This window comes from Carassius auratus, chromosome 7, assembly GCF_003368295.1.
Source record: "Carassius auratus strain Wakin chromosome 7, ASM336829v1, whole genome shotgun sequence".
Classification (NCBI taxonomy): domain Eukaryota; kingdom Metazoa; phylum Chordata; class Actinopteri; order Cypriniformes; family Cyprinidae; genus Carassius; species Carassius auratus.
Window position 1 is genome coordinate 34,356,192 of NC_039249.1, and position 26,066 is coordinate 34,382,257.

Sequence of the window (26,066 nt, forward strand, 5' to 3'; positions counted from 1 at the left end):
AATCATACAGAGATTACATGACAATATTACTGTTTAATTCAACATATAATCATAATATTAACAGAGACACTGACCATGAAGAACATGCAGATAAACTTGTGCATCAGCTCCATGTTGTTGTCCATTCACATATTGTCTGCAGGTGTATTCTCCACGATCTTCTTTTGTGACTTCCTTGATGTTCAGAGAGCAGTCAGAGCCCAGACTCAGTCTCTCGTGTCTCTCTGTGTTATTCTTCTTTATTCCTAAAGCAATCAGTTCAACTGCTGTCTCTGACCCTGATGGTCTGTTATAGTTCCATGTAGTTGATGTGCAGCCAGAAAGAGCATTATTACAGGACAGACGGACATCTTCACCAGAACTGAAGAACACACGAGTCACTTCTGATCCACTGATACCTACAGATAATTATAAAAAATAAATAAATAAATAAGTGAAACTGACCAATACTCAGCATTTGCGGTCTGTATTTAACTCATGCAAAGTGCACACACACACACACACACACACACACTGTGAATACACACCCGAAATGGGCATAAGTTATTTTACAGGATACACTGTCAGGATACACTAAACATAATTTCATAATTTTTATATAAAAAATATATGTCCAGTGTGTTAACAGAGAAGGGTGCAATCGTTCATATGCGATAAAATAATTTTTTTTTTAATGAAATTTTATCAAAAGCAACACTTAATAATATTTCATATTAAAGTGCGGTTGTTTTTCCAGCACACGTGTGTGTTTCATAAGGTTTTAAAGTAGTGTCCTCTCTGTCAGCAGCGTCAGATCTTGATTAAAATGTAAAATCATCAGGGAATCTGAGGGGCAGCTGTCTCTGAAGGACCCTCGTCACATATCTCCTCTGAAGTATCGTGGGGATTTATCATTCCTTCCTTTAAAGTAAAGTTTCCGTACAGTTTCTTCAGTAGTTTGTTTTCTTGTTTTTTCTACTTGTCACGGATTTCAAGTTTAGTTCATTCTCTGTTATTTCCTTAAATGTTAGAGGTATGCGTGATGTGGTAATGAGGAAAGCTATTTTTTTTTATTTCTTTTTTTGTAAAAACTGTGAAACTGATTAAATTTTTCTTCAGGAAACACACTCGTGTGAGTCAGATGTTAAATTCTGGAAGAATCAATGGGGAAATGTAATCTTTTGTAGCCATGGTACTAATCACTCAGCTGGGGTTTCAATTCTTTTGCACAAATTTAAGGGGCAAATTCTGGAGGTAATAACTTCAAATGAAGGTAGATGGATTATTATTAACATTAAAACAAGATAATTAAACTTTTATTATTTGCAATTTATATGGCTGTAACTCCCTCTCTGCTAACAAAATGTTATTTTCTCAAATTAATTGTAAATTGACAGAATTGCTGAGTAAATACCCGGGTTCCTTTCTAATTTTAGGCGGTGACTTTAATGAATGTTTAGATAACACACTGGACAGATTTCCTCCTAGAAGCAATGATGGTCTCGATATTAATCATAATTCTAATAATATTTTATCAATATGTTCCTCTCTCTCCCTCACAGATCCTTGGCGTTTTTTTCATCCTGACATACAGGACTTTAGTTTGTCAAATGGTAAAATGTCTATAAAATCTAGAATTGATTTATTTTTAGTTTCATCATCAGCCCTGCAATTTGTTAAAAGTGTATCTCATTCATTCGCTCCACTTTCTGATCACAGGCAAATCATTTTAAAATTAGGCTGTAATGATGAAAGTTGGACGTTACGTGGTTATTGGTTATCTTTTAAATGATAATAGCTTCAATGACAATATAAAAAAAAAATATAATTAACTCTATGTTCTCTGATAAAATTAATGAGTACAGAGCCAATTGGGATTTTTTTAAATACAGAGCTAGACAAATATCTATAAAAAAAAAAAAAAAAAAAATTAACCGAACAAATAGAATAATAAATAATTCTTTATCGATGTTTAATTTATCCCAGGAAGAGTGTCACGCTGTCAGTCTCTGTTTTCCTGGGTGTTCCCTAGTGAATTCACTTCTCCTTAGGCACTTCACCATAGGCACTTTAATTCCTCTAGTCTGGTTCTGTCTTCACAGTAATTGCACTCCAATTAAATTGTACAGGTGCTGACAATCCTTTGTCATTAGTCTCCCTATGTATAGCTGTCTTTCTCTGTCATCTGTATGGAGTCCTTACCCTATGTGCTTATGTTCTCATCTCCCGAATCTTCCCCTTACCTTCTCGTTCCTCCGAGTTTCCTATCCGTTTCATCCGGTTCCCTCTTTTGTTTTGTTTTGTTTGTCTCTCAAGACCTTTTTGTTACAATAAACCATACTTGCATTTGGATCCTACCCTCTCCTTGTGTTTCTCCTAAACCCAATCATCACAGAAGGACTCCATCACACATAGGATCCAGCAGTATGTTTACTACCATTTCCTCCCCAGCCAGCAAACGAGAGAGAAATGGCTTTGAGGGCTCTCTCCTAGTGGTGTTCCGGGGGACCAGGGGAGGTCGCTCCGGAGCAAGCGGTCGAGAGGAGGTCCGGCAGCGATCTCCATTGTGGGCTCCCGTCGACCCAGGATTCGGTTGGGGGCTGCCATTTCCCCAGGATGTCCCGAGAGGAGAAGGAAGACGCAGATCGGCCGAGCCAGCGCCGTGGTACCAGATGGCCGCCAGTCCTGTGCAGCGGTACAAAATGGTCGCCAACCCAGCGCCGCTGCGTGGCATGGCCGCCAGCCCAGCGCCACAGCACAGGATGGCTGCCAGCTCGGCGCCATAGTACAGGATGGCCACCAGTCCAGCGCCACAACCCAAGATGGCCGCCAGCTCAGAGCTACAGTACAAGATGGCCGCCAATCCAGCGCCACAGCACAAGATGGCCGCCAGCCTAGTACAACAGCACAAGATGGTCGCCAGCTTAGAGCCACAGCACAAGATGGCCGCCAGCCCTGCGCCACAGCACAAGATGGCCGACTCAACGCCTGAGTCGCCAGTCAAGGAGCCACCAACTCGCCATCATGGAGGACGGAGGAGGAGGAGACAGGCGTCTGCCGTTCCTCAAAGCCCGGAGGATGCTCCCGAGCGGGCCGTTGTCGTCCAGGAGGATGTTCCCGAGGCGGTTCCCGATGCTGTTCCGGAAGTCGAGGCGGTGCCCGGTGCTGTTCCCGAAGCAGAGGCGGTGCCCGAAGCTGTTCCGGAGGCCGAGGCGGTCCCCAATGCTGTTCCGGAGGCCGAGGCCATTCCCGAGGAGATGCTCAATGCTGTTCCGGAGGTCGAGGCGGTGCCCGAGGCCGTTCCCGCTGCGGTGACCGAGGCGGTGCCCGAGGCCGTTCCAGAGGCGGTGCCCGCAGCAGAAGCTTCTCACGTCTCCACAGGCAGTCCAAAATCAAGTCAGATTCCTATTGACCTTCCCGAGTCGAGTCAGGTGCCCGTGGACTTTTCTGAGTTGAGTCAGTTTCCGGTTGACCCTTCGGAGTCGAGTCAGGTGTTCATGGACCCTCCAGAGTCCGAGTTAGTCACCGTCGACCTTCCAAAGTCAGGGTTAGTTACCGTTGACCCTCCAGAGTCAGGGCTAGTTCTGGCTGACCATCCAGAGTCTAGTTATGTTCCAGTTGTTCCTCCTGAATCAAGTCAAATTTCTATCGACCCTCCAGGGTGGAGTCAGGCGTTCGTGGACCCTCCAGAGTCAGGGTTAGTCACCGTCGACCTTCCAGAATCAGGGCTAGTTACCGTTGACCCTCCTGAATCAGGGCTAGTTCCTGTTGACTTTCCAGGGTTGAGTCAGGTTCCCGTGAACCCTCCAGAGTTGAGTCAGGTTTCCGTGAATCCTCCAGAGTCAGGGCTAGTCACTGATGACCTTCCAGGGTCAGAACTAAGTACCATGGACTTTCCAGAGACAAGGCTAGTCACCGGTGATTTTCGAGGACTGAGTCAAGTCACCAGTGATCTTCGTCCTCCTATTGGGCCGACCACAAGGACGTGGTGGTCTTCCGCCTCGCCCTGGGCAACTCCGGCCTCGACCGCGAGGACGTGGTGGTCTTCCGCTCCGCCCTGGGGGGGCTTCTGCCTTGACCACATGGGTGTGATGGCCCTCTGTTCCGCCCGGGTGGGCATCACTTAATGTCCTCCATGTACCCATGTTTTTGTGTTTTTGTTTTCATTTGTTTTTCTATTTATCTCCTTCTTTGGACCTGGCCCTCCGTCCCTCCCCTTCATCCTCCGCCGGTCCACCACCCTCCTGGACTCCTTGTTATGTGTTACAGTTTCCTGCCTCTGCCTTTCCATTCCATCTGTTTGTTCCGTCTCTGTTTTTTTCCATTTTACCTGGTTGTCCTGTCTTTTTGTCTCTCCATTCCACCTGGTTGTTTGTCCCTGTCTGTCCATTCTATCTGGTTCTCCTGTCCCTGTTTTCTGACCCTCCGCCCCCCCCCCCTAGTCCGCCGCAGCTTCACCTCCCTCCTACCTCTTTTTCTGTTGGGTTTTCCGGGGTTTCAGGTGGAGCATCTGGGAGCTGCTCCGTAGGGGAGGGGGTAATGTCACGCTGTCAGTCTCTGTTTTCCTGGGTGTTCCCTAGTGAGCTCACTTCTCCTTAGGCACTTCACCATAGGCACTTAAATTCCTCTAGTCTGGTTCTGTCTTTGCAGTAATTGCACTCCAATTAAATCGCACAGGTGCTGACAATCCTTTGTCATTAGTCTCCCTATGTATAGCTGCCTTTCTCTGTCATCTGTATGGAGTCCTTACCCTATGTGCTTATGTTCTCGTCTCCCGAGTCTTCCCCTTAGCTTTTCGTTCCTCAGAGTTTCCTATCCGGTTCCCTCTTTTGTTTTGTTTTGTTGTGTTTGTCTCTCAAGACAGTTTATTTTGTATTTAACCTTTTTGTTACAATAAACCATACTTGCATTTGGATCCTACCCTCTCCTTGTGTTTCTCCTAAACCCAATCATCACAAAGAGGAGTTAGAATTAAGGCAATTACATCTACAAATTAATCAAGCATATCTAGATATTACTAAAGGTGCCTTTGTTACTGTAGGTCCAGTGCTAAATGAAGGAGAGATGAATTCTAGTAAAAAAATGTTCGCTTTAGAGAAGAGGAACTGCAAATGAAATTGACTGTTCTTAATATTAATGGTGTCAACTGTATAGATCCTAATTTGATATCTAATTTTGTCACAGCCTTTTATAAAAACATTTACACATCTGTGTTTGATAAACACAATTGCGATAATTTTATAAAGAAAGTGCCAGCTCATGTTCCAGTTATTGATCCTGACTTTAAAGCCTTATGTGACTCTGATTTGACTATAGAAGAAATTCAGATAGCACTTCACTCAATGAAGAGAGAAACATCTCCAGGGAGTGATGGATTAACTGTTGAGTTTTATATTGATTTTTGGGAGTTAATCAAACATCCATTGCTTTTTATGTACAAAGAATGTATTGATTTAAAAGAAATGACGGCATCAATGAAACAAGGCATTACATCCCTTGTTCCCAAACCGGACAAAGACACTCTTTTAATAGATAATTGGCTTCCAATTACACTCCTGACTATTGTTTAGCCTTGGTTTTTGCTATTAGACAAAAGGTAAAACTTAATCAGTTGATCGCAGAGACACAATCAGGTTTTTTAAAAGATAGGCATATTTGTAACAATATAAGACTTATTTTAGATCTTTTGGACTATACAGATTTGATACACTCTAAAGCTGTAATTATTTTCTTAGATTTTTATAAAGCTTTTGACACCCTTGAGCATGAATTTATTTTGCAGACTCTCAAGTTATTTGGTTTTGGTGACTTTTTTGTTAATATTATTGAAATGTTTTATAAAAATATTAGCAGCTCTGTCTTAATCAACTTTAACACTTCTAAGAGATTTTTCATTAACCGCGGTGTCAGACAGGGCTGTCCAATCTCCCCTTTTATGTTTATTTTAGTTACATAACTTTTATCATTAAGTATTATCCATGAAAAAGCTTGGAAGGTATATCCATCTTTGATAGAGAAATTAAAATCTCCCAGTTGGCTGATGACACGACTCTTTTTTTGAAAGATAAGAGTCAACTGACAAAGACTATAAATGTAATTGAGCAATTTTCTTGTGCTTCTGATTGAAACGGAATATGTCCAAGTGTGAGATAATGACGTTCTAGAAAAGTGATGATGCTTCAATCGATGGGGAAGTCGTGGCCTAATGGTTAGAGGGTTGGAATCCCAATCGAAGGGTTGTGGGTTGTAGTCTCGGGCCGGACGGAATTGTGGGTGGGGGGAGTGCATGTACAGTTCTCTCTCCACCTTCAATACCACGACTTAGGTGCCCTTGAGCAAGGCATCGAACCCCCAACTGCTCCCGGGCGCCGCAGCATAAATGGCTGCCCACTGCTCCGGGTGTGTGTTCACAGTGTGTGTGTGTGTGTGTGTGTTCACTGCTCTGTGTGTGTGCATTTCGGATGGGTTAAATGCAGAGCACAAATTCTGAGTATGGGTCACCATACTTGGCTGAATGTCACTTCACTTCACTCTGTAAAACACAACGTAAGGTATCTTGGTATTTATTTAACAAAAAATTTTTCTGGACTGGTCAAAAAAACAAAAACATCTTTAATCTTTGGCTCCAAAGAGACCTTTCCCTTTATGGGAGGGTTCTTCTTTCCAAAGCAGAAGGGTTATCTCGTTTTGTATATCCTTTGCTTGCTCTTTTTGTTAATGACTCTACTGCTAAAAGTATTAACAAAATTTGTCTAGATTTCATATGGAAAAACAAACCTCACAAGCCAAAAAAAAAAAAAAAAACTCAGTTCTTTCAAATTGTCTAATAAAAAGGTGGACTTGACGTGTAAGATTTTAGTGATACAGTGAATACCTTTCGGATAAATTGGATCAAAAAGTGCTTAAAATCCTAATTCTATATGTTTTTTTTATCACAAATTATATATTTACCAAAATTGGTGGCCTTCCCTTTATATTTAAATGTAATTACTTGCCAGACAGACAGAGCCAGTTGCACTTTATAAATTTCATCAGCAGGCCCTTCTTGCTTGGAAGTTATGCTACACCCACAATTTTTCACCTCATAAAACCTTTATATGGAACAACTCTTATATAAGAATTAGGAATAAATCTGTTATTCTCTCTTCTTGGTTTAACAGATATATAATTGGAATTCTCTAAATTTTTGTCTTATGAATAATTTATGTCTGTTCATAATTTCCCTTTACCATTTAAAGGTGCTGTAGGGAACTTTTGTAAAAAAAAATATTTTTTACATATTTATTAAACCTGTCATTATGTCCTGACAGTAGAATATGAGACAGATAATCTGTGAAAAAAATCAAGCTCCTCTGGCTTCTCCCAGTGGTCCTATTGCCATTTGCAGAAATCCATCGCTCCTGGTAAAAAACAACCAATCAGAGCTGCGGTCAGGAACTTTGTTTGTGTTCCATGAATCCATTTTCCAAACCGTGTTTTTGGCTTGTCCTGAATCACTAGGGTGCACCTATAATAAGTGTTTATATTCGGACTATTTTAGATTGCTTCGGTGATACCGCGGCGGAGTAACCCGGTACCTTTGTGATTCTTCATAGACATAAACAGAGAGAAGTAGTTCCGGCTACGATGTTCTTCCGCAAGACGCAAGCAGTTCTGTTTATTAACTGCTAGAACGTCAAAAGTTCCCTACCGCAGCTTTAAAGAATACAATGCAGTGCTTAAAGCAATTCCTTCTGGTCTAAGTCAACTTGTTAAATGTCATCTAACCTTTAATAAGAGTGTCACCAAATAACCTGATTTGATCTTAGATGGTATAAATAGACTTAGTAAGAAATGTAATAATGAGCATATTCAACATATTTTTCAGAGTAAAAATATATAATGTTGCCAAAGGCAAAGGAAGTTAATTTCAAGATCTTATATTATACCCAGTGAATGATACTGTTGCAAAATATATGGATGTTGACAATTCTTGTTCATTTTGTGGGAATGAGATGAAATACTGATTCACTTATTTTCCCAATGTGAAAAAAAAAAAAAAAAAAAAAAAAAAAAAACATAACTTCTGGAATAGGTTATATCTTCATATTGGCACCTTGATTCTTCCAAATCCTTTCAATTATAGGATATAATATGTTACTATAAAGAAGATAAAGCTAGCACTTAAATTTATTATATTGTTATTTATTTATTTATTTATTTGTTTGGGAAGTTTTTTATTCACAAGCAAACAATTATCTAAATCGCCACCTACTTTTCCTAATTTTTTAATTGAAATTGATACATGTCTGAAGTCTCTAAGGTTAATTAAGAACAAGAAAAGTGACAGATTCCTAAAATATTATGACAATATTTGTGGTATTACCACTGATGCATAATATTAGTTGCATAATAATATATTTGTTTTATATATGTGAAGCTTTACATATACTTGATATAATTCAATTCCAGTAGATGTTCTATTTGTTCTGCTGATCTTTATATGTCCTTGTTATCTAATGCATATTCAATAAAAAAAAAAAAAAATAATAATAATAATAAAAGCATGTCCTGTCATTATAAAACTCTAATTTCACTCGGCAACTGTGAAGTGGAGCAGGACCGCCATGTTTTGTATACTCATCCACAGGCACGGGGAGGGGCTTTTTTTTCTTCGTGATAAATAGAAGCAGCACAACACAGCGGTTAATATGTTTATTTATCCATAAAGGTTTATATAATAATTCTGCTTTTAAAAACAAATAAAGAAACCATGTAGGAGAGTGGTTATTATGCGCAATATAACAGTCAGAAACTCAATGTCATGTATATGTCACTTTCACTTTTCACGTTCACTATTAGGGCAGGGGTTTATGGGGCTAATCAATTTAAATAAAATTTTAGAATTATAAGATCTTAGAATTATGAAATAATTATTTCTGCCATAACTATTCTAAAGCACAATTTCACAGAAATAGTGTTTAAAGAATAATGTTGTAAACCACATATAGGTAATTTTGACCATGCAGTGATAGTTTTGGTTAGAATACATCACTTCCGGTCGGGCAGTCGAATATGGTCTAGTCACAGAAGTTCAAATATTTGAACACATCCAACGCTCAAATCGGATTGTAAATTTCTGCATACGCATATGATCGGAACTCCACACAGCTCCCGCAGTACTTTCCATTTGAAATGGATGACTTCCGGTCTGACGCTTGTCGTTTGTCGGATAGAGTGGAAAGGCGGCTAATGCTGGGTACACACCAAGGAAAGGCAAGGCAAGTTTATTTATATAGCACATTTCGTACACAAAGTAACAAGAATAAAACAAGCAATTTTAAAACTTTTAAAATTATAAAAAATGTGACTTATTTAAAATGAATTTAAAACAGTTAGAAGATGATTTCACATAAAATGAAAATAAAAACAGTGAAAATATAGTGCAATCAGTTCGTGCATTGCACAGTGCTCATTCAATAAATGCACAGCTAAACAGATTAATTTTAAGTCTAGATTTAAATGTGACTAGTGTTTTAGCCCATCTGATCTCTTCTGGAAGCTGATTCCAACTGCGAGCGACATAGTAACTAAAGGAGGACTCCCCTTGTTTTGTGTGAACCCTTGGTATTTCTAACTGACTCGATCCTAGTGATCTGAGTGCTCTGTTAGGCTCATATTCAGTGAGCATATCTGAAATATAATTTGGTCCTAGGTCATTTATTTACTTATATATAAAAGTACTTTAGAAACAATCCTAAATGTAACTAGAAGCCAGTGTAAGGACCTGAGGACTGGTGTGATATGCTCAGTTTTTCTGGTTCTAGTCAGAATCCTGGCAGCAGCGTTCTGGATGAGCTGCAGCTGTCTGATGGTCTTTTTGGGAAGGCCAGTGAGGAGCCCATCACAATAGTCCACCCTGCTGGTGAACTAGTTTCTCCAAGTCTTGACTTGAAACAAAACATCTAATTCTTGCAATGTTTTTTAAATGATAGTATGCTGATTTAGTTACTGCTTTGACATGACTACTGAAACTAAGGTCTGTCTCCAGAATCACACCAAGATTCCTGGCTTTATTTTTACTTGTTTGACCCCAAGAGTCAAGGTGTGCATTCACCTTGAGCACTTCATCTTTGTTTCCAAATGCAATGACTTCTGTTTTTTCCTTGTTTTGTTTAACTGATGAAAGTTCTGGCACATCCAACTATTAATTTCATCAATACATTGGCAGAGGGAGTCAATAGGGCTGTAGTCATTTGGAGATAAGGCTAGGTGGATTTTCAAAATGTGTAAAATTCTCAAAATGTGATAGACCACAAACGTGGATAAAAAAAATCCTAGATTTAACTGTTTTGCTCCTATATTTAACCATTTTGCTCCTATGCTGTCTTTGTCATATCATGGAACACACCACACAAACAGATTTTCAACCAGAGTCTCGACTGTGAACACAGGAATTCTTGTAAAATCTCGTTAGGCGAAGACATTTTAGGAAGAAATTTTAATGATAGTGTTTGGAATTATTTTATTACTGATACGTTGTATAAACATTCATGCTGTTGCCACAAATCAACAAGCTGATCCTCAATCTCTGCTGTACACATCAATTTCACTTTCTGCTGTGTCATGCCTGCTTCTGTCTTCCATCATCTCGCTTTCTGATTGGATATTGTTTCGTTTCAGGTGATAATCTCGAGAGCGTGCGCTTTGTTTGTACTTGGGGTTCCCCCCAACACATCAGGATGTCTGATCGTAAATATTAAACATGTATAATATTTACGATTCGCGATAGGGTCGGCTACAACGTTCTTCCGATCAGGTTCAGACACTCTTAACACACCCCACACCAAGGCAAAATCTGATAAAATAATTTGTAGAACCATCAAGATAATCGGGACACAGCTAGGATTGTCGGAAGGAGGGAAATCGTCCAAAAATCAGTGCGACAGTTGGGTCCAAATGTCGTGTGCAGTGGAAATGCGGCTTCAGATTCATCAATCATATTGAATTCAGTCCGATTAAACCAAAAAGTGTGCATGTAAACGTAGCCAGTGTCAGGCTCTGAATAGTTTATAGTTTTAGAATATTTTAAAGGGGTTAGTTAATCGAAAAATCATAATTATATTATTCATAACTCACCCTCATGTTGTTCCAAACCCGTAAGACATCCGTTTATCTTTGGGACACTTTTTAAGATATTTTAGATTTAGTCCGAGAGCTCTCAGTCCCCCCATTGAAGCTGTGTGTACGGTATACTGTCCATGTCCAGAAAGGTAAGAAAAACATTATCAAAGTAGTCCATGTGACATCAGAGGGTCAGTTAGAATTTGTTGAAGCATAGCAAATACATTTTGTTCCAAAAATAGCAAAAACTATGCATTTATTGATCATTGTCTTCTTCCGGGTCTGTTGTGAGAGAGTTCAAAACAAAGCAGTTTGTGATATCCGGTTCCCGAACGAATCATTCGATGTAACCGGATCTTTTTGAACCAGTTCACCAGATCAAACTGAATAGTTTTAAGCGGTTCGCATCTTCAATACGCATTAATCCACAAATAACTTAAGCTGTTAACTTTTTTTAATGTAGCTGACACTCCCTCTGAGTTCAAACAAACCAATATCCCGGAGTAATTCATTTACACAAACAGTACACTGACTGAACTGCTGTGAAGAGAGAGATGAACACCGAGCCGAGCCAGATAACGAACAACAGACTGACTCATTCTCGAGTAACCCTTTTAATCCTGCAAAACAATGCAAAAGAAATCTAATGTATCTCTTGCTCCGGCTACTTTGTATAGACCACCAGGGCCATATACAGAATTCCTAAAGGAATTTGCAGATTTCATCTCAGACCTTCTGGTTACAGTTGATAAAGCCCTAATCATGGGAGATTTTAATATTCACATTGATAATACAAATGATACATTAGGACTTGCTTTTACTGACCTAATAAACTCTTTTGGAGTCAAGCTAAATGCCACCGGGCCCACTTATCGTTTTAATCATACACTAGATTGAATTATATCGCATGGAATCGATCTTACTGCTATATATATCGTACCTCAATTTGATGATATTACAGACCATTTCCTTGTATCGTGCATGCTGCGTATAACTGATATTAACTATATGTCTCAGCATTACTGTCTGGGCAGAACTATTGTTCCAGTCACCAAAGACAGATTCGCAAATAACCTGCCTGATCTATCTCAACTGCTATTTGTACCCAAAAATACACATGAATTACACGAAATGACTGACAACATGGGTACTATTTTCTCTAATACATTAGAAACTGTTGCCCCCATCAAATTGAAAAAGGTTAGAGAAAAACGTACTGTACCATGGTATAAAAGTAATACTCACTCTCTCAAGAAAGAAACTCGTAGTCTTGAACGCAAATGTAGAAAAACTAACTTAGAAGTTTTTAGAATTGCATGGAAACTCATAGAAAATAACCAAAAACTCCAAGGTTTTTATTTAGCACAGTGGGTAAATTAACAAATTACCAGATGCCACCTGATTCAAATATTCCACCGACGTTAAATAGTAATGACTTTATGAATTTCTTCACTGATAAAATAGAAAACATTACAAATACAATAGCAAATGTAAATTCTACAGCGTTTAACACTTCAGTTTCATCCATCGCACCCAAAGAGAAACTGCAGTGCTTTACAACCATAGGACAGGAAGAGCTAAATAAACTTATCACTGTATCTAAACCAACAACATGTTTATTAGATCCTGTACCCACTAAACGACTGAAAGAGTTGTTACCTGTAGCCGAAGAACCGCTTCTCAATATCATTAACTCATCGTTATCTTTAGGTCACGTCCCAAAACCATTCAAGCTGGCGGTTATTAAGCCTCTTATTAAGAAACCAAAAGTAGATGCTAGTGTACTGGCAAATTATAGGCCTATTTCAAATCTTCCATTTATGTCAAAAATTTTAGAAAAACTTGTGTCTGCTCAATTGAGCACCTTCCTGCATAAAAATGATCTGTATGAAAAATTTCAGTCAGGTTTCAGGCCCCACCATAGCACAGAAACTGCACTTTTTAAAATTACAAATGACCTGCTCCTTGCGTCAGATCAAGGCTGCATCTCATTTCTAGTCTTACTTGATCTTAGTGCTGCGTTCGACACCATAGATCATGACATACTCATAGATCGATTACAAAACTATACAGGTATTCAAGGGCAGGCTCTAAGATGGTTTAGATCCTACCTGTCTGATCGCTACCATTTTGTTTACTTAAATGGGGAGTCATCTCATTTATCATCAGTAAAATATGGAGTGCCACAAGGATCCGTCCTAGGTCCTCTTCTATTTTCAATATACATGTTGCCCCTTGGTAATATTATTAGAAAATACGGAATTAGCTTCCACTGTTATGCTGATGATACTCAGCTATATATCTCAACGAGACCAGATGAAACTTCCCAATTATCTAAGCTAACAGAGTGTGTTAAAAATGTAAAAGATTGGATGACAAATAATTTTCTCCAATTAAATTCGGATAAGACAGAGATATTAATTATTGGACCAAAAAACACTACACAGAATCTTGTAGATTACAATTTGCAACTAGACGGATGTACTGTTACTTCCTCTACAGTCAGAAATCTGGGTGTCATATTAGACAGCAATTTGTCTTTTGAAAATCATATTTCCAATGTTACAAAAACTCCATTCTTCCATCTAATAAACATTGCCAAGCTACAAAACATGTTATCTGTTTCTGATGCAGAAAAGCCAATTCATGCATTTATGACCTCTAGACTATTGTAATGCACTTCTAGGTGGTTGTCCTGCTTCGTCAATAAACAAGCTACAGGTAGTCCAAAATGCAGCAGCTAGAGTCCTTACCAGGTCAAGAAAATATGATCATATTACCCCAATTTTACAGTCTCTGCACTGGCTACCTATTAAGTTCCGTATCAGTTACAAATTATCATTACTTACCTATAAGGCCCTAAATGGTTTAGCTCCTGCGTACCTAACTAGCCTTCTACCAGGCTACAACCCATCACGCACCCTAAGGTCACAAAACGCTGGACTTTTGGTAGTTCCTTGGATAGCAAAGTCCACTAAAGGAGGTAGAGTTTTTTCACATTTGGCTCCCAAACTCTGGAATAGCCTTCCTGATAATGTTTGGGGTTTAGACACACTTAAAAACGCTTCTCTTTCGCCAAACATTCGAGTAATGTATCTTTTAAATTGTGAGTGTAGTTGCATCTGATCAAATGTGCATTTTTATTATTTAGGTTGGGTTAAACTAAATTTAGTTTGTTGGATCAGCAGCTATGCTAATGATGTCTCTATTTTGTTTCAATGTTTTGCCACGGGATGATTTACACAAGCTCCAGTCTGGATCCAGATCACCTGAGAAGAGATGATGCTGACCCTCAGAGGACCTCAGATGATGCTAACCCTGAATCAACAAATATAACTAACAATTATTGCTACAAGTGTGACTGCATCATATAGCCATTATTAATTAATAATATTAATAATGTTCATCGTCTAGCTGACTACTTCTTGTATTAATTTTTTCAAAAAATCCTGTCAAAAGTGCACAAACTGACAGTCACCACCATAAGCTACTACTAAATATATATTGTAGAAACATAATTTTCTGTAAACTTGCTTTGTAACGATTCGTATTGTAAAGAGCACTATACAAATAAACTTGAATTGAATTGAATCTTAATGTTAATATTTCCTGTGTCACAACCATGATATGTCAACACCATCTTCCAGTTTTTGATAATAATATTAGAAATATTTAGATTATTTTTTTCTCCTGAAGCAGGTTTTGTCAGCATTAACAGAGAAAACAAAGCGGCTGCTTCATCAACTCTATTAGTTTTGTGAAAGAAATGCCAAATTTGTCAACACTGTCAGATGTCACCAACACCGTATGATTTTCTGTCTGACTTTAGTCATCAACGTTATCATTTCTTTTGTAGTTTTTTTCTGCATTGTCTATGTGAATATAGCAAAATTATGCAATAGCAATAGCAAATCGCAAAACAGTCAAACTCTGAGGAAATCATTTATAGCATTTCTGTGACCTCTTCAATAAAGGCTGAAGAGTATTTTGGAGGTCTGTAAATAATAATAAACAGAATGCGTGGAGCACATTTCATCACAATCCCTAGATATTCAAAAGACAAGTACTGGCCAAATGCTTGCATTGATAAACATATTTAAATAGAGCAGCTACACCTCCACCTCTCCTAACATTCCCGCAGACACTCATGTAAGTGAAGTTAGGAGGGGCTGCTTCATTAAGGACTGTTGCATTGCAGCTGTCTTCAAGCCATATTTCGTTTAGAGACATAAAATTCAGATTGTTTGTAGTTATAAAGTTGATTAGAAATTATTTATTTTTTAGTGAGCGAATGTTTAAAGATGCTAACTTGGTGGCTGTGCTTTGTGTCTTTACATCCATCGTAGTTTGATGCATAATATGCCACAGATTAGATGAGTCTGCCCTTCGGCTTGAGATGGCCTTAGACTTTCTATCACGTGATAAAACTGAAATAGAGAAAGCTACAGGCACACTGGGTTCCCACTTGTTCTGTAGGCTTTTGTAAATGTTGCTGTTATAGCGGGGACCCGACACATATCACTGAGAGCTGCTATCAGTTTTTTTGGTTCACCTTCAGGCGTTGTGGCAGCAGTTGGAGAGCTCTCACAGGAGCAGGGCCCACAGGCTTTGGTGGTTGGGGGGCCAGCTATTTTTTGTTGATATCTGTGGGCTTGCAGCAAATGAGTGAGAGAGTTTAGTCCCGGCATAAACCAATTCCTCCATTTTCTGTGAAAAGCAAAGAAGTGGAGATGCTGGAGAGAGGGATAATGTGTCTGGTGAGATGGTCTGTGTCTCTGGTGTTTCCGGTTGCTGTGATATGTTGTCTTGGCTTCCCTGGCTGTTTTCCTGAAAGTCATCCCTGGGTGCTGAATCTTGTAGATGTTTTGATACATCACAGTCAGTCTGTGAGGAGCTCTGTGGGCAGGGCTCAGCAGGGATAGTGTCTATCAGCAGTGCTTGTTTTGGCTGCATGGTGTTATCAGTGTCCTTGTGGGATATGTCAACCACATGATGACTCGGACCTGGTGTGTGTGTGTGCTGAATGGATTGACACACTCTGCTGAAGGATGACAGAGGGAAAAGTAGATATTGTCCTTAAACACTCTAGCACCAAGTTTGTTTGGGTGGAGGCCATCCGGTTTATTCTATGGCCCCAGAAAAGATTGAAGTTGTCAATGAATTTCACTCCTTTTATATTACAGTAGCCATGTGTTCAGCCCAAGCAACTGTGAAAACATATTTGTTCCCCTTGCTAGGAATGGTCCACTGATGAACAACTGAACTTTGAGTCTTCCAAGTGTTTCAAAGAGTTCACTGAAGTCCTTCTTATGGAGTTCTGACTGCTCTTTCCGAATATCATTCTTTCCCACATGGATGACGATTCGATTTGCAGTCTTATGCTTCATCAGATTGTTCTGAAGTTCCTTGTTCACATCAGAGACCGTTGCTTGAGGAAGACAGCATAATTATTAATAGAATCACCCACTGTCAGAGTCCTGGGCTTGACCTCGAGCGCCTGTTAGTAGCGCTGTTAGCTGCTGGCTGATCAAACAGATGTTTAATCACATTTAGGGATTCCTCACCCACATTTATTAATGCTTCAAATCTGTTTTCCAGATGTATAGGGGGTGGTAAAATGCCAGTATTCACAAGCCTTGTCATAGTCGAATCTGGGGTAGAGGAAGCTATAGCAGCAATACGAGAAAACCGTGACAATCTGATGTCTCATGTTCCTTCGGGTCTCGTTCCCTGTTTGTGCCATCGATTAGTGTGGCGATCAGTTCCAGCAAGTTCCTCTACACTTGGTATAAACTGTTAAGATTCAGAAGATTCATGGGACTTAAAGGCTGTATGCTGAGAGGGTCCATGATGGTGGTCTGCTAAGTGTTCCATCTGTTTTTGAAGTCCAGCAAGTAACTTTGTTTCAAGAATCACGATCCTTTGTAGAAGTTTGTAGCAGTTCATGCAACAAGTAGATCCAACAGGAGGCATTTTCTCTCTCTTCTGTTTGAACCTAGGCAGTTGTTTTCCCGTCTCTGGAATGTAAGCTGCTGGCAGTGGGGGCAAAGTCTTCATTTTGTAGCATTATTCCAGTCCCAAAGAGTTTTTAGTTTTAGCGTTTATGCCAAAAATATGTTGTTTGAGCACTGTGCTGATCTGCTGATGTAAAAATCTTGGAAAAATCAGAGAAAAGTACAGAAATAAGAAGCAAAGCACATAGCAGTTAGCTAGAACGTCCGAACTGTAGCAAAGCCAGAAGCAATTCCAAAATTCCTAAATCTAAATGTAAAATCTAAATGTTAAATCTAAATCTAAATGTTAAATCTAAATTTTAAATGTAAATCTAAATGTTGAACCTAAATGTTTTGGTTGAAACTAAATATTTAGCTAATATGTAAATTCAAAATGCCAATAACCGGAAGTGCCAAAATGAAAGCTTGATGAGGTCAGTGTGCATCGTGTCAAATAAGTAACAAATAAAAACCATCTCATCTGAGGAAATTGACTCTTGGACATGGATTTTGCATATTAGCTAAATATTTAGTTTCACCCGAAACATTTATATTTAGGTTTAACATTTAGATTTAACATTTAGATTTAGATTTAACATTTAGATTTAACATTTAGATTTAGATTTAACATTTGTATTTAACATTTATATTTAACCTTTTAGATTTAGATTTAACAATTAGATTTATATTTAGATTTAACATTAAGATTTAGCATTTAGATTTAACATTTAACTTTTAGGTTTAACATTTAATATTTATATTTAACTATTTAAAATATCTCTAAGTTGACAAATATTGTTGTAAATGTGCTTAAAAGTGACCGTAAAAAATTAATGTCTGTTTTTTAAACATTGTTTGAAGCTAAATGTGACAAAAAAGAGACGCTTTACAAATGGCGCCCCATAAATGTAAGGCGCGCTGAATTCACTCTGAGCTTCAATCTTATTATGTATGTATTTCCTTTAGCGTTACCATAGTGATATGGTCTTAATATTTTTGTCAAAACAATAAGGTAATGTTCTAGATATGATTATGGTCTTGTTTGGTGTAAATAAAAAGTTATAACAGTCTGTAGTTAATAACGCAGCTACAGAATAAACATCTTGATTTTTACCCAGACCCGAAAAAAGGAGAAGCCCACTCAGGATCTCTGTCAGCCCACCCTTTGGCCCTGAGCACAAACTGACAGTTATGTCAGGATTTGCTAAAGACATGCGTGAACAATTAGTGGTGGAAATATAGCAGTTTAGCCTACCTCTCACATGCAATTTTTTTGGAAGGAGCCTATTCAAATTAATCACACAACGCGTTTTACTAACTTTTGCGCTTGTCAAATTACTGACATTTGCTCCATTATTTAACGCCCAAAGAAAGCATGGCTTAACCTGTTTTGCGCTTTTGCAATTACTGTCGCAGAGAACAGGGAGCGAGTGGAAGAAGGGAGAGGAATTTTCCACACGCTTTAATTTAATTGAAATGAGAGAAGAACACATTATCTGAACGTATGATATAGAGAGTCTGAACATGTTCTTTTTAATTTGCATCAGGACATAAAAAGTGAACTCTAAACTAGGAGTCACACAATCTAAGCTCTATCAAAACTTCTTAAATCCCTAATTGAGAGTGAGGAGTCACATGTCGATTTGGGAGAGGTCGGCCATGATGGTTGGACACGCTATTGGTTTCCAGGGGCAACGCCTTTAGAACTTCACAGAGGCGCGACTAAACATTTCAGAGCTCTTTATTTTTTGCGCATTTATTATGTCAGCGGAACAGAGACGGATTTACGAATACGAGAAAGAAATGAAGAAAGTAAAGCAATGCAAAAAGATAAGGTGAAAGGAAGAGGGCCCTTACAGGAACAAGCTCACACCAAGCGCAAAACTGTATTTGGAGAAGCTCTCAGGCATCCAAAATATCGACCCATACGAGCTCCCTGCGGCGGCACAGAGAACTGGACCATTTACCTCCATGCACACATATGGACATTGTAAATTATTTTGTTTACGATGTAAGTCACCTTGCATTCACGCTGTTAATGGCTTTAATCTAACCAGGACATTTACATCTTGCAATCACACATTTAACTACCCTAGCCAACCCAGAACTGGTTTGTCCAATTTGTAGCATCCAGCACAAAAACCTGGTACAGTATGTGTCATTGGCCTAAAATCAAATTATAACTAAACATACACAGCTATAGCCGGCATCAAAACATGTTGGAAACTATTGTGTACATTGAACATCTCGTTACAATCTAGTCTTTACGAAACAGTGGCAGTTATTTAAGTTACTTTGTCATTTTGGTCAATGCAGTGTCTGCTAAATGCAATTTGTAATTACAACACGCTAAAACGCATGTGAATAAATTTACTTCGGCCAGTACAACACTGTTTTCACCACCTGGAGGCTTGTAGATGGACCCAGACACAGCAGAAAGCCTCATATCTTTCCAAAGACTTGTGGCTTTTAAACTCCTGAATTGTATAGTAACTTACACCAAAAACAAGATAATTCACAACGTCCATATTCAAGTTTATTTGTATATATGTGCGTGGAGGTATGGTCCAGGTCTCTGTGCCATTCCGCTGCAGGGAGCTGGTATGGGTCAATATTTTGGATGCCTGAGAGCTTCTCCAAATATCTCTGTTTTGCACTTGGTGTAACCTAAAAAAATTATTCCATTGTTCCTATGTTTTCCATATGTATCGTGTGAGGTACTGGAGCAGTTTTTAACGCAGCAGTAACTTCCAGGCATGGTAAAACTGTGCGGAATTGCAAAAACCTCCTCTACTACAGAGTTAACAACACATGTATATTTCGCCGCCAGTGTCCTGCCAACATGGCGGAGACTGTGATATCAAGGGGAGGGGCTCTGTGCTATGACGGCAACTCATCACTCTCAATATTTGTAGGCGTTTGGTTCTTTTCAATCTACTGCAGTTTCTTTATTTCTTCATTCTGTATTTGTGACTACGCTAATTTGCGCTGCACTGGTATACTGTGTTGGTCGATATGCAAATGATATGTTGTGTCTGTGTTCTTTAATTTGAGCGATAGTTAGTAAATCACCCGCTGTGAGAAAGCTCTAACCACGCCCCCTAATGACACGTAGCATGCATAGCTCAGTTAGGAGCAGACATTTTGACTTAGCAGCAGGTTACAAATGAGGCTGGCTGGATTGTTTATTCGACGGTTGTTAATGTTTTCCTGTGTGTAAATGATTACGGGTGAGTTTATACATCTCTCTTCAGCTAAAAAATAAGTTACAATGGTAAAACCTTGTTGTGTAATTAACTGCCATACTCGTACTCATGACCGGCATGGAAAAATAATTTGAATGGAGTGCGATTTTTCAGCTTTCCCGCTGGAAAACCGTACCTTGATCTCAGGTCTCCGAGTTAACAAAGTGGCGTCACATAGCTTGGTTAGCAGCAGTAAGAAGGAAAAGAAGGATTTTCCCTTTGGTCTGATATATACACACGTATGTATGTGCATTTTTATATATATATATATATATATATATATATATATATATATATATATATATATATATATAGAAATGTACGTTATATAAACAACTTTTTTTGGATGTGATTAATCGATTTGACAGACTTAAAGTTACATTAAATGTTACTTATGCATGAACCACATCTCCTGCGTTATCAGTGTTATGCATATTGCATACCACCTGTTACAGTAATAAACGGCAAAATTGATCAATTCTGTATCTCTTTATTTGTGCATCATAACACACTGAGGTTAATTTGTACAGTTTACAATAACGCATATTAAAAAGTAAAGGGGCCGTGTAACTCGCTCATTGACGTAGAAAATGTGTAGGTTCTGCACCCATCCATTTGTAAATTGCAGGTGAGACTCGAGAGATGTATCATTTTTAAACTGATCAGAGGTGTACGCTCTGACACTACAAACAAGAAAAGACATTGGTTACGAGTGGCAGCTCTTTAAGATCATCCGACCACTCTTTGTGTTCGTGCAGATTGAGTTTTGATTGTCTTGTTTTTTTTTCTAAATACCGCGTCTTTGCTTCCTTGTTGAGTTTTTCTTTATATGTAATCTTACACTTGATCTGTATGTCATGTCACTTTCACTTTCACTTTTACTGATAAGCGTGTCCTTAAAAATGACCACGAGTATCCAGAATGCAATGCGCATTGACGTAGTTTCCCAAGCTCTATAAATCGAACGCATTTTAAATTGCGTCATAGATGAAAGTGAAACTGAAAGTGATATTGAAAGTGAAGTGAAATGCATTTGTATCTGACATTTATCATGCTAATAAGTGTATTTCTATTATAATACAAAGGATAATGTTCACTTCCTAGTTACATTACCAAGTTTGTTCATTATTGTTAGAAATGTCAATTGATGATGTTGCTTAGTTTGTGATTAAAAGCGGAAGATTAAAAGTGATCTTTCGTGACAGCTCGTGATGCGCGATCTGACGCACATGTCAGCTGATAGAGGTGGAATTTAGCGATCACCTTTTTCTTTATTTGTTTTATTTTTCAACAGTTTTCATATATGTGTGTGTGTGTATGTTTTATGTTGAATGTGAAAGTATCTGCATGATTACCATCTGACTGAGCGCTAGGGTGACCACCTGCTAATAAGCCCAAGGGAGGACAATGGGTATGTTTCTGAGGGACAATGTGGGACACTGCCTTGTGCGGAAGTGCCCCCACCCCATGGACAGACTCACTGATAGTGGTTTACCCATTTCTAGCACATACTAACGTACATGGTATATTAATAATGCCATATTCCCCTAAACATGTGTAATTGCTGATGTACTGTATGCTTTTGACAGAATCGACAAATGCACTTCCACTTACGATTTACTTTAGCTATTTAATTTGATTTATTTTTCATTACAATTTATTCACTTTAAGAATAAATTACTGCTCATATACAGCATTCGCGTTGAACAAGAGTGAATGATTTGTCCAGGGTTTTATATTTTATATAAATCATTAAATGACTCAGTAATTATCAATAAAGCCAGACTTCCTTTTTTTTAGTCTTAGTGACCTTTAATTTGGAGCAAGATAAACTGGAGTGACTTTGTGTCAGACATGTCACTTCTATCACATCTGTTTGGTCCAACTTTAGTTTGAGATTTCTGACCCAGAACTTAACCCTGGAGCAAGTTAGCTGTGGAGTGAAAGTTGTTATGGCAATGAATACAGCTAGAACCAAGCCACTTGTGTGGTATTTAAAACCCAGGATTGGTGCAAACTAAACTGAAATGTACCTGGCCAGCCAGTTAATCTAGCTTCATGGTACAGGCCCCTGCAAAACTGGCCCATAATGGTAAAAATGACAGTAAATATTGAAAAGTCGTGGCTTATTGGTTAGAGAGTTTGACTCCTAAAACTAAGGTTGTGGGTTCGAATCTCAGGCAGGCAATACCACGACATAGAGCAAGGCACCGACCCCCCCAACTGCTCTCCGGGTGCTGCAGCATAAATGGCTGCACACTGCTCCGGGTGTGTGTGTGTTAACTGCTCTGTGTGTATGCATTTTCGATGGGTTAAATGCAGAGCACGAATTCTGAGTATGGGTCACCATACTTGGCTGAATGTCACTTAATTTCACAAATATTGTTTGTTTGTTTGTTTGTTTTTCCATTTAGCGTCCACATTTATTATAGGGTGAGATGTAAGATGTTTTTATTTTTTTTTATTCTGGAAATTACAGAAAATGTAATAATTGTAATGTATAATGATTCATACTGTTTGATATGAGAATGAAATAAATTAGAGTAAAATCAAATAATCGTTGCTTTATGTTACTGCACTTTATAATTAAAATATATTGTATATAAAATATATATAAAGCTATATAATGTGCGACATCGATCACATGACCTGGGCCCTCATGAACAGGAGACACATGTGCTGAATGCATCTAAAGTAAACTCATCCCAGAACAAAACCTTCTCCAGAGCCAGTAATGTGCAGAGAATGGGTTGCTATCGCTACATACTCTGAAAATACATACTCTGAAAGATATTTCAGTTTAGGATCCAAACATTGAATTATCTGTTTACATGTTCATAATCTAACCCAGACATGTCACATAACCTGATTTCTGGAATACAGCAGAGTTCACTGTATAATACTTTTAACATAATCAGAGCTTTGTAAGAGCGTGTCAGCAGTGTATGCACAATTCTAAACATACATTAGATAATAAAACAGTATTCACTCCACATGACCCTGAGATAACACTTTACATTTACAGTTATTCATTTAGGCTTTTAAATAATATAATAAATAAACAAAACACTGATAGAATACAAAGGGAAAAGAGCAAGCTAGTGTTTAGATTTATTTAATATAATTGTATAAAAATAAAAATAGAATACAAAAAGATTAGAAAGGTAGTTAGGTTTTTTTTTTTAAGAATAGATTAGAATAGTGTAGAATAGTGAATAACAGCTCAATGAAAAAAAAATGTTTGGACAGATGGTTATCCACATCACACATACAGTATTGTTCAAAATAATAGCAGTACAATGTGACTAACCAGAATAATCAAGGTTTTTCGTATATTTTTTTATTGCTACGTGGCAAACAAGTTACCAGTAGGTTCAGTAGATTCTCAGAAAACAAATGAGACCCAGCATTCATGATATGCACGCTCTTAAGGCTGTGCAATTGGGCAATTAGTTGAATTAGTTGAAAGGGGTGTGTTCAAAAAAATAGCAGTGTGGCATTCAATCACTGAGGTCATCAATTTTGTGAAGAAACAGGTGTGAATCAGGTGGCCCCTATTTAAGGATGAAGCCAACACTTGTTGAACATGCATTTGAAAGCTGAGGAAAATGGGTCGTTCAAGACATTGTTCAGAAGAACAGCGTACTTTGATTAAAAAGTTGATTAGAGAGGGGAAAACCTATAAAGAGGTGCAAAAAATGATAGGCTGTTCAGCTAAAATGATCTCCAATGCCTTAAAATGGAGAGCAAAACCAGAGAGACGTGGAAGAAAACGGAAGACAACCATCAAAATGGATAGAAGAATAACCAGAATGGCAAAGGCTCAGCCAATGATCACCTCCAGGATGATCAAAGACAGTCTGGAGTTACCTGTAAGTACTGTGACAGTTAGAAGACGTCTGTGTAAAGCTAATCTATTTTCAAGAATCCCCCGCAAAGTCCCTCTGTTAAAAAAAAGGCATGTGCAGAAGAGGTTACAATTTGCCAAAGAACACATCAACTGGCCTAAAGAGAAATGGAGGAACATTTTGTGGACTGATGAGAGTAAAATTGTTCTTTTTGAGTCCAAGGGCCACAGGCAGTTTGTGAGACGACCCCCAAACTCTGAATTCAAGCCACAGTACACAGTGAAGACAGTGAAGCATGGAGGTGCAAGCATCATGATATGGGCATGTTTCTCCTACTATGGTGTTGGGCCTATTTATCGCATACCAGGGATCATGGATCAGTTTGCAGATGTTAAAATACTTGAAGAGGTCATGTTGCCCTATGCTGAAGAGGACATGCCCTTGAAATGGTTGTTTCAACAAGACAATGACCCAAAACACACTAGTAAACGGGCAAAGTCTTGGTTCCAAACCAACAAAATTAATGTTATGGAGTGGCCAGCCCAATCTCCAGACCTTAATCCAATTGAGAACTTGTGGGGTGATATCAAAAATGCTGTTTCTGAAGCAAAACCAAGAAATGTGAATGAATTGTGGAATGTTGTTAAAGAATCATGGAGTGGAATAACAGCTGAGAGGTGCCACAAGTTGGTTGACTCCATGCCACACAGATGTCAAGCAGTTTTAAAAAACTGTGGTCATACAACTAAATATTAGTTTAGTGATTCACAGGATTGCTAAATCCCAGAAAAAAAAAATGTTTGTACAAAATAGTTTTGAGTTTGTACAGTCAAAGGTAGACACTGCTATTTTTTTGAACACACCCCTTTCAACTAATTGCACAATTGCACAGCCTTAAGAGCGTGCATATCATGAATGCTGGGTCTTGTTTGTTTTCTGACAATCTACTGAACCTACTGGTAACTTGTTTGCCACGTAGCAATAAAAAATATACTAAAAACCTTGATTATTCTGGTTAGTCACATTGTACTGCTATTATTTTGAACAATACTGTACATATTTTATCTTATAGATCATAAACAGATGTCTCTACCTGTGAGAAGTGCACAGAGAATGATCCGTCCCAGCAGACACATGTGACGCTTATCAGCCATTTTCTGTTTCTGACAGTCTTTCTCTTCACTCTATAATTAAAGCTCTTCTTTTAACATCATCATCTCATCCTGTGGGTGGTAACTTCCTCTGATCACCAACTGACCATTCACCTATATTTCACTCACACTACACTGATGAAGATGTTTCTAAAATATAGTATGTAAGTATATATAATATAGGGTACATTCGGGCTAAAAACCACAAAACAAAAATGTATAATTGCAGATTATACAATGCAAATTTGTACTAGACATTAATGGAGCAACACATTTTATGTGAAAATAAATAATTCAAGTTGCTTATTTTATTTTAAAATCTTATAAATGTATGAGGTGGTAATGAGGGGCCTTTTACCCCACACACGGGGGAACACAGTATTGATGCAAATACTTCAGTTAAATTAAGTTTTTCTTTCTTTATTTTTTTACTGTATTATCCCGGGGAACGTCGGTGTGGATAAACAGAGGGTGGATGTTTGGCTGCCTCCGAAGGATGAATCTTCTGTGTAGCATTTTGTTTTGAGAAGTTGTATAGCACCTTTAAGTAAAAGTGTCATTTAGAAGCTTATTGGCTCATCTATGGTAGTCATATATGACACCTTTAATGGTCCTGTATAACACATTTTGACAAATATGCTAATTAAGCGTCTTATTTTTAATAATATATGCCATATAGTACCAAAATAATTTCCCTTATGATAAAAAGCCAAATAACTACTGTTGGGCATAATTTTTGTTGAATCA

General features: G+C 38.3%; 1 protein-coding gene across 1 annotated transcript in view; it reads right to left on the bottom strand.

Annotated features, from left to right (window-relative positions):
• Nucleotides 1-25,376, bottom strand: part of LOC113106586 (ubiquitin carboxyl-terminal hydrolase 36-like) — a 37,902-nt gene extending 12,526 nt beyond the window's left edge. The window contains exons 1-2 of the mRNA XM_026268669.1: nt 25,262-25,376; nt 75-398 (exon numbers count right to left, since the gene is read on the bottom strand). Of these exons, the coding sequence (XP_026124454.1) occupies nt 75-398; nt 25,262-25,322 (385 nt within the window). The 5' untranslated portion in view covers nt 25,323-25,376. The remainder of the gene's footprint in view (nt 1-74; nt 399-25,261) is intronic.
• Nucleotides 25,377-26,066: the final 690 nt, after the last annotated feature.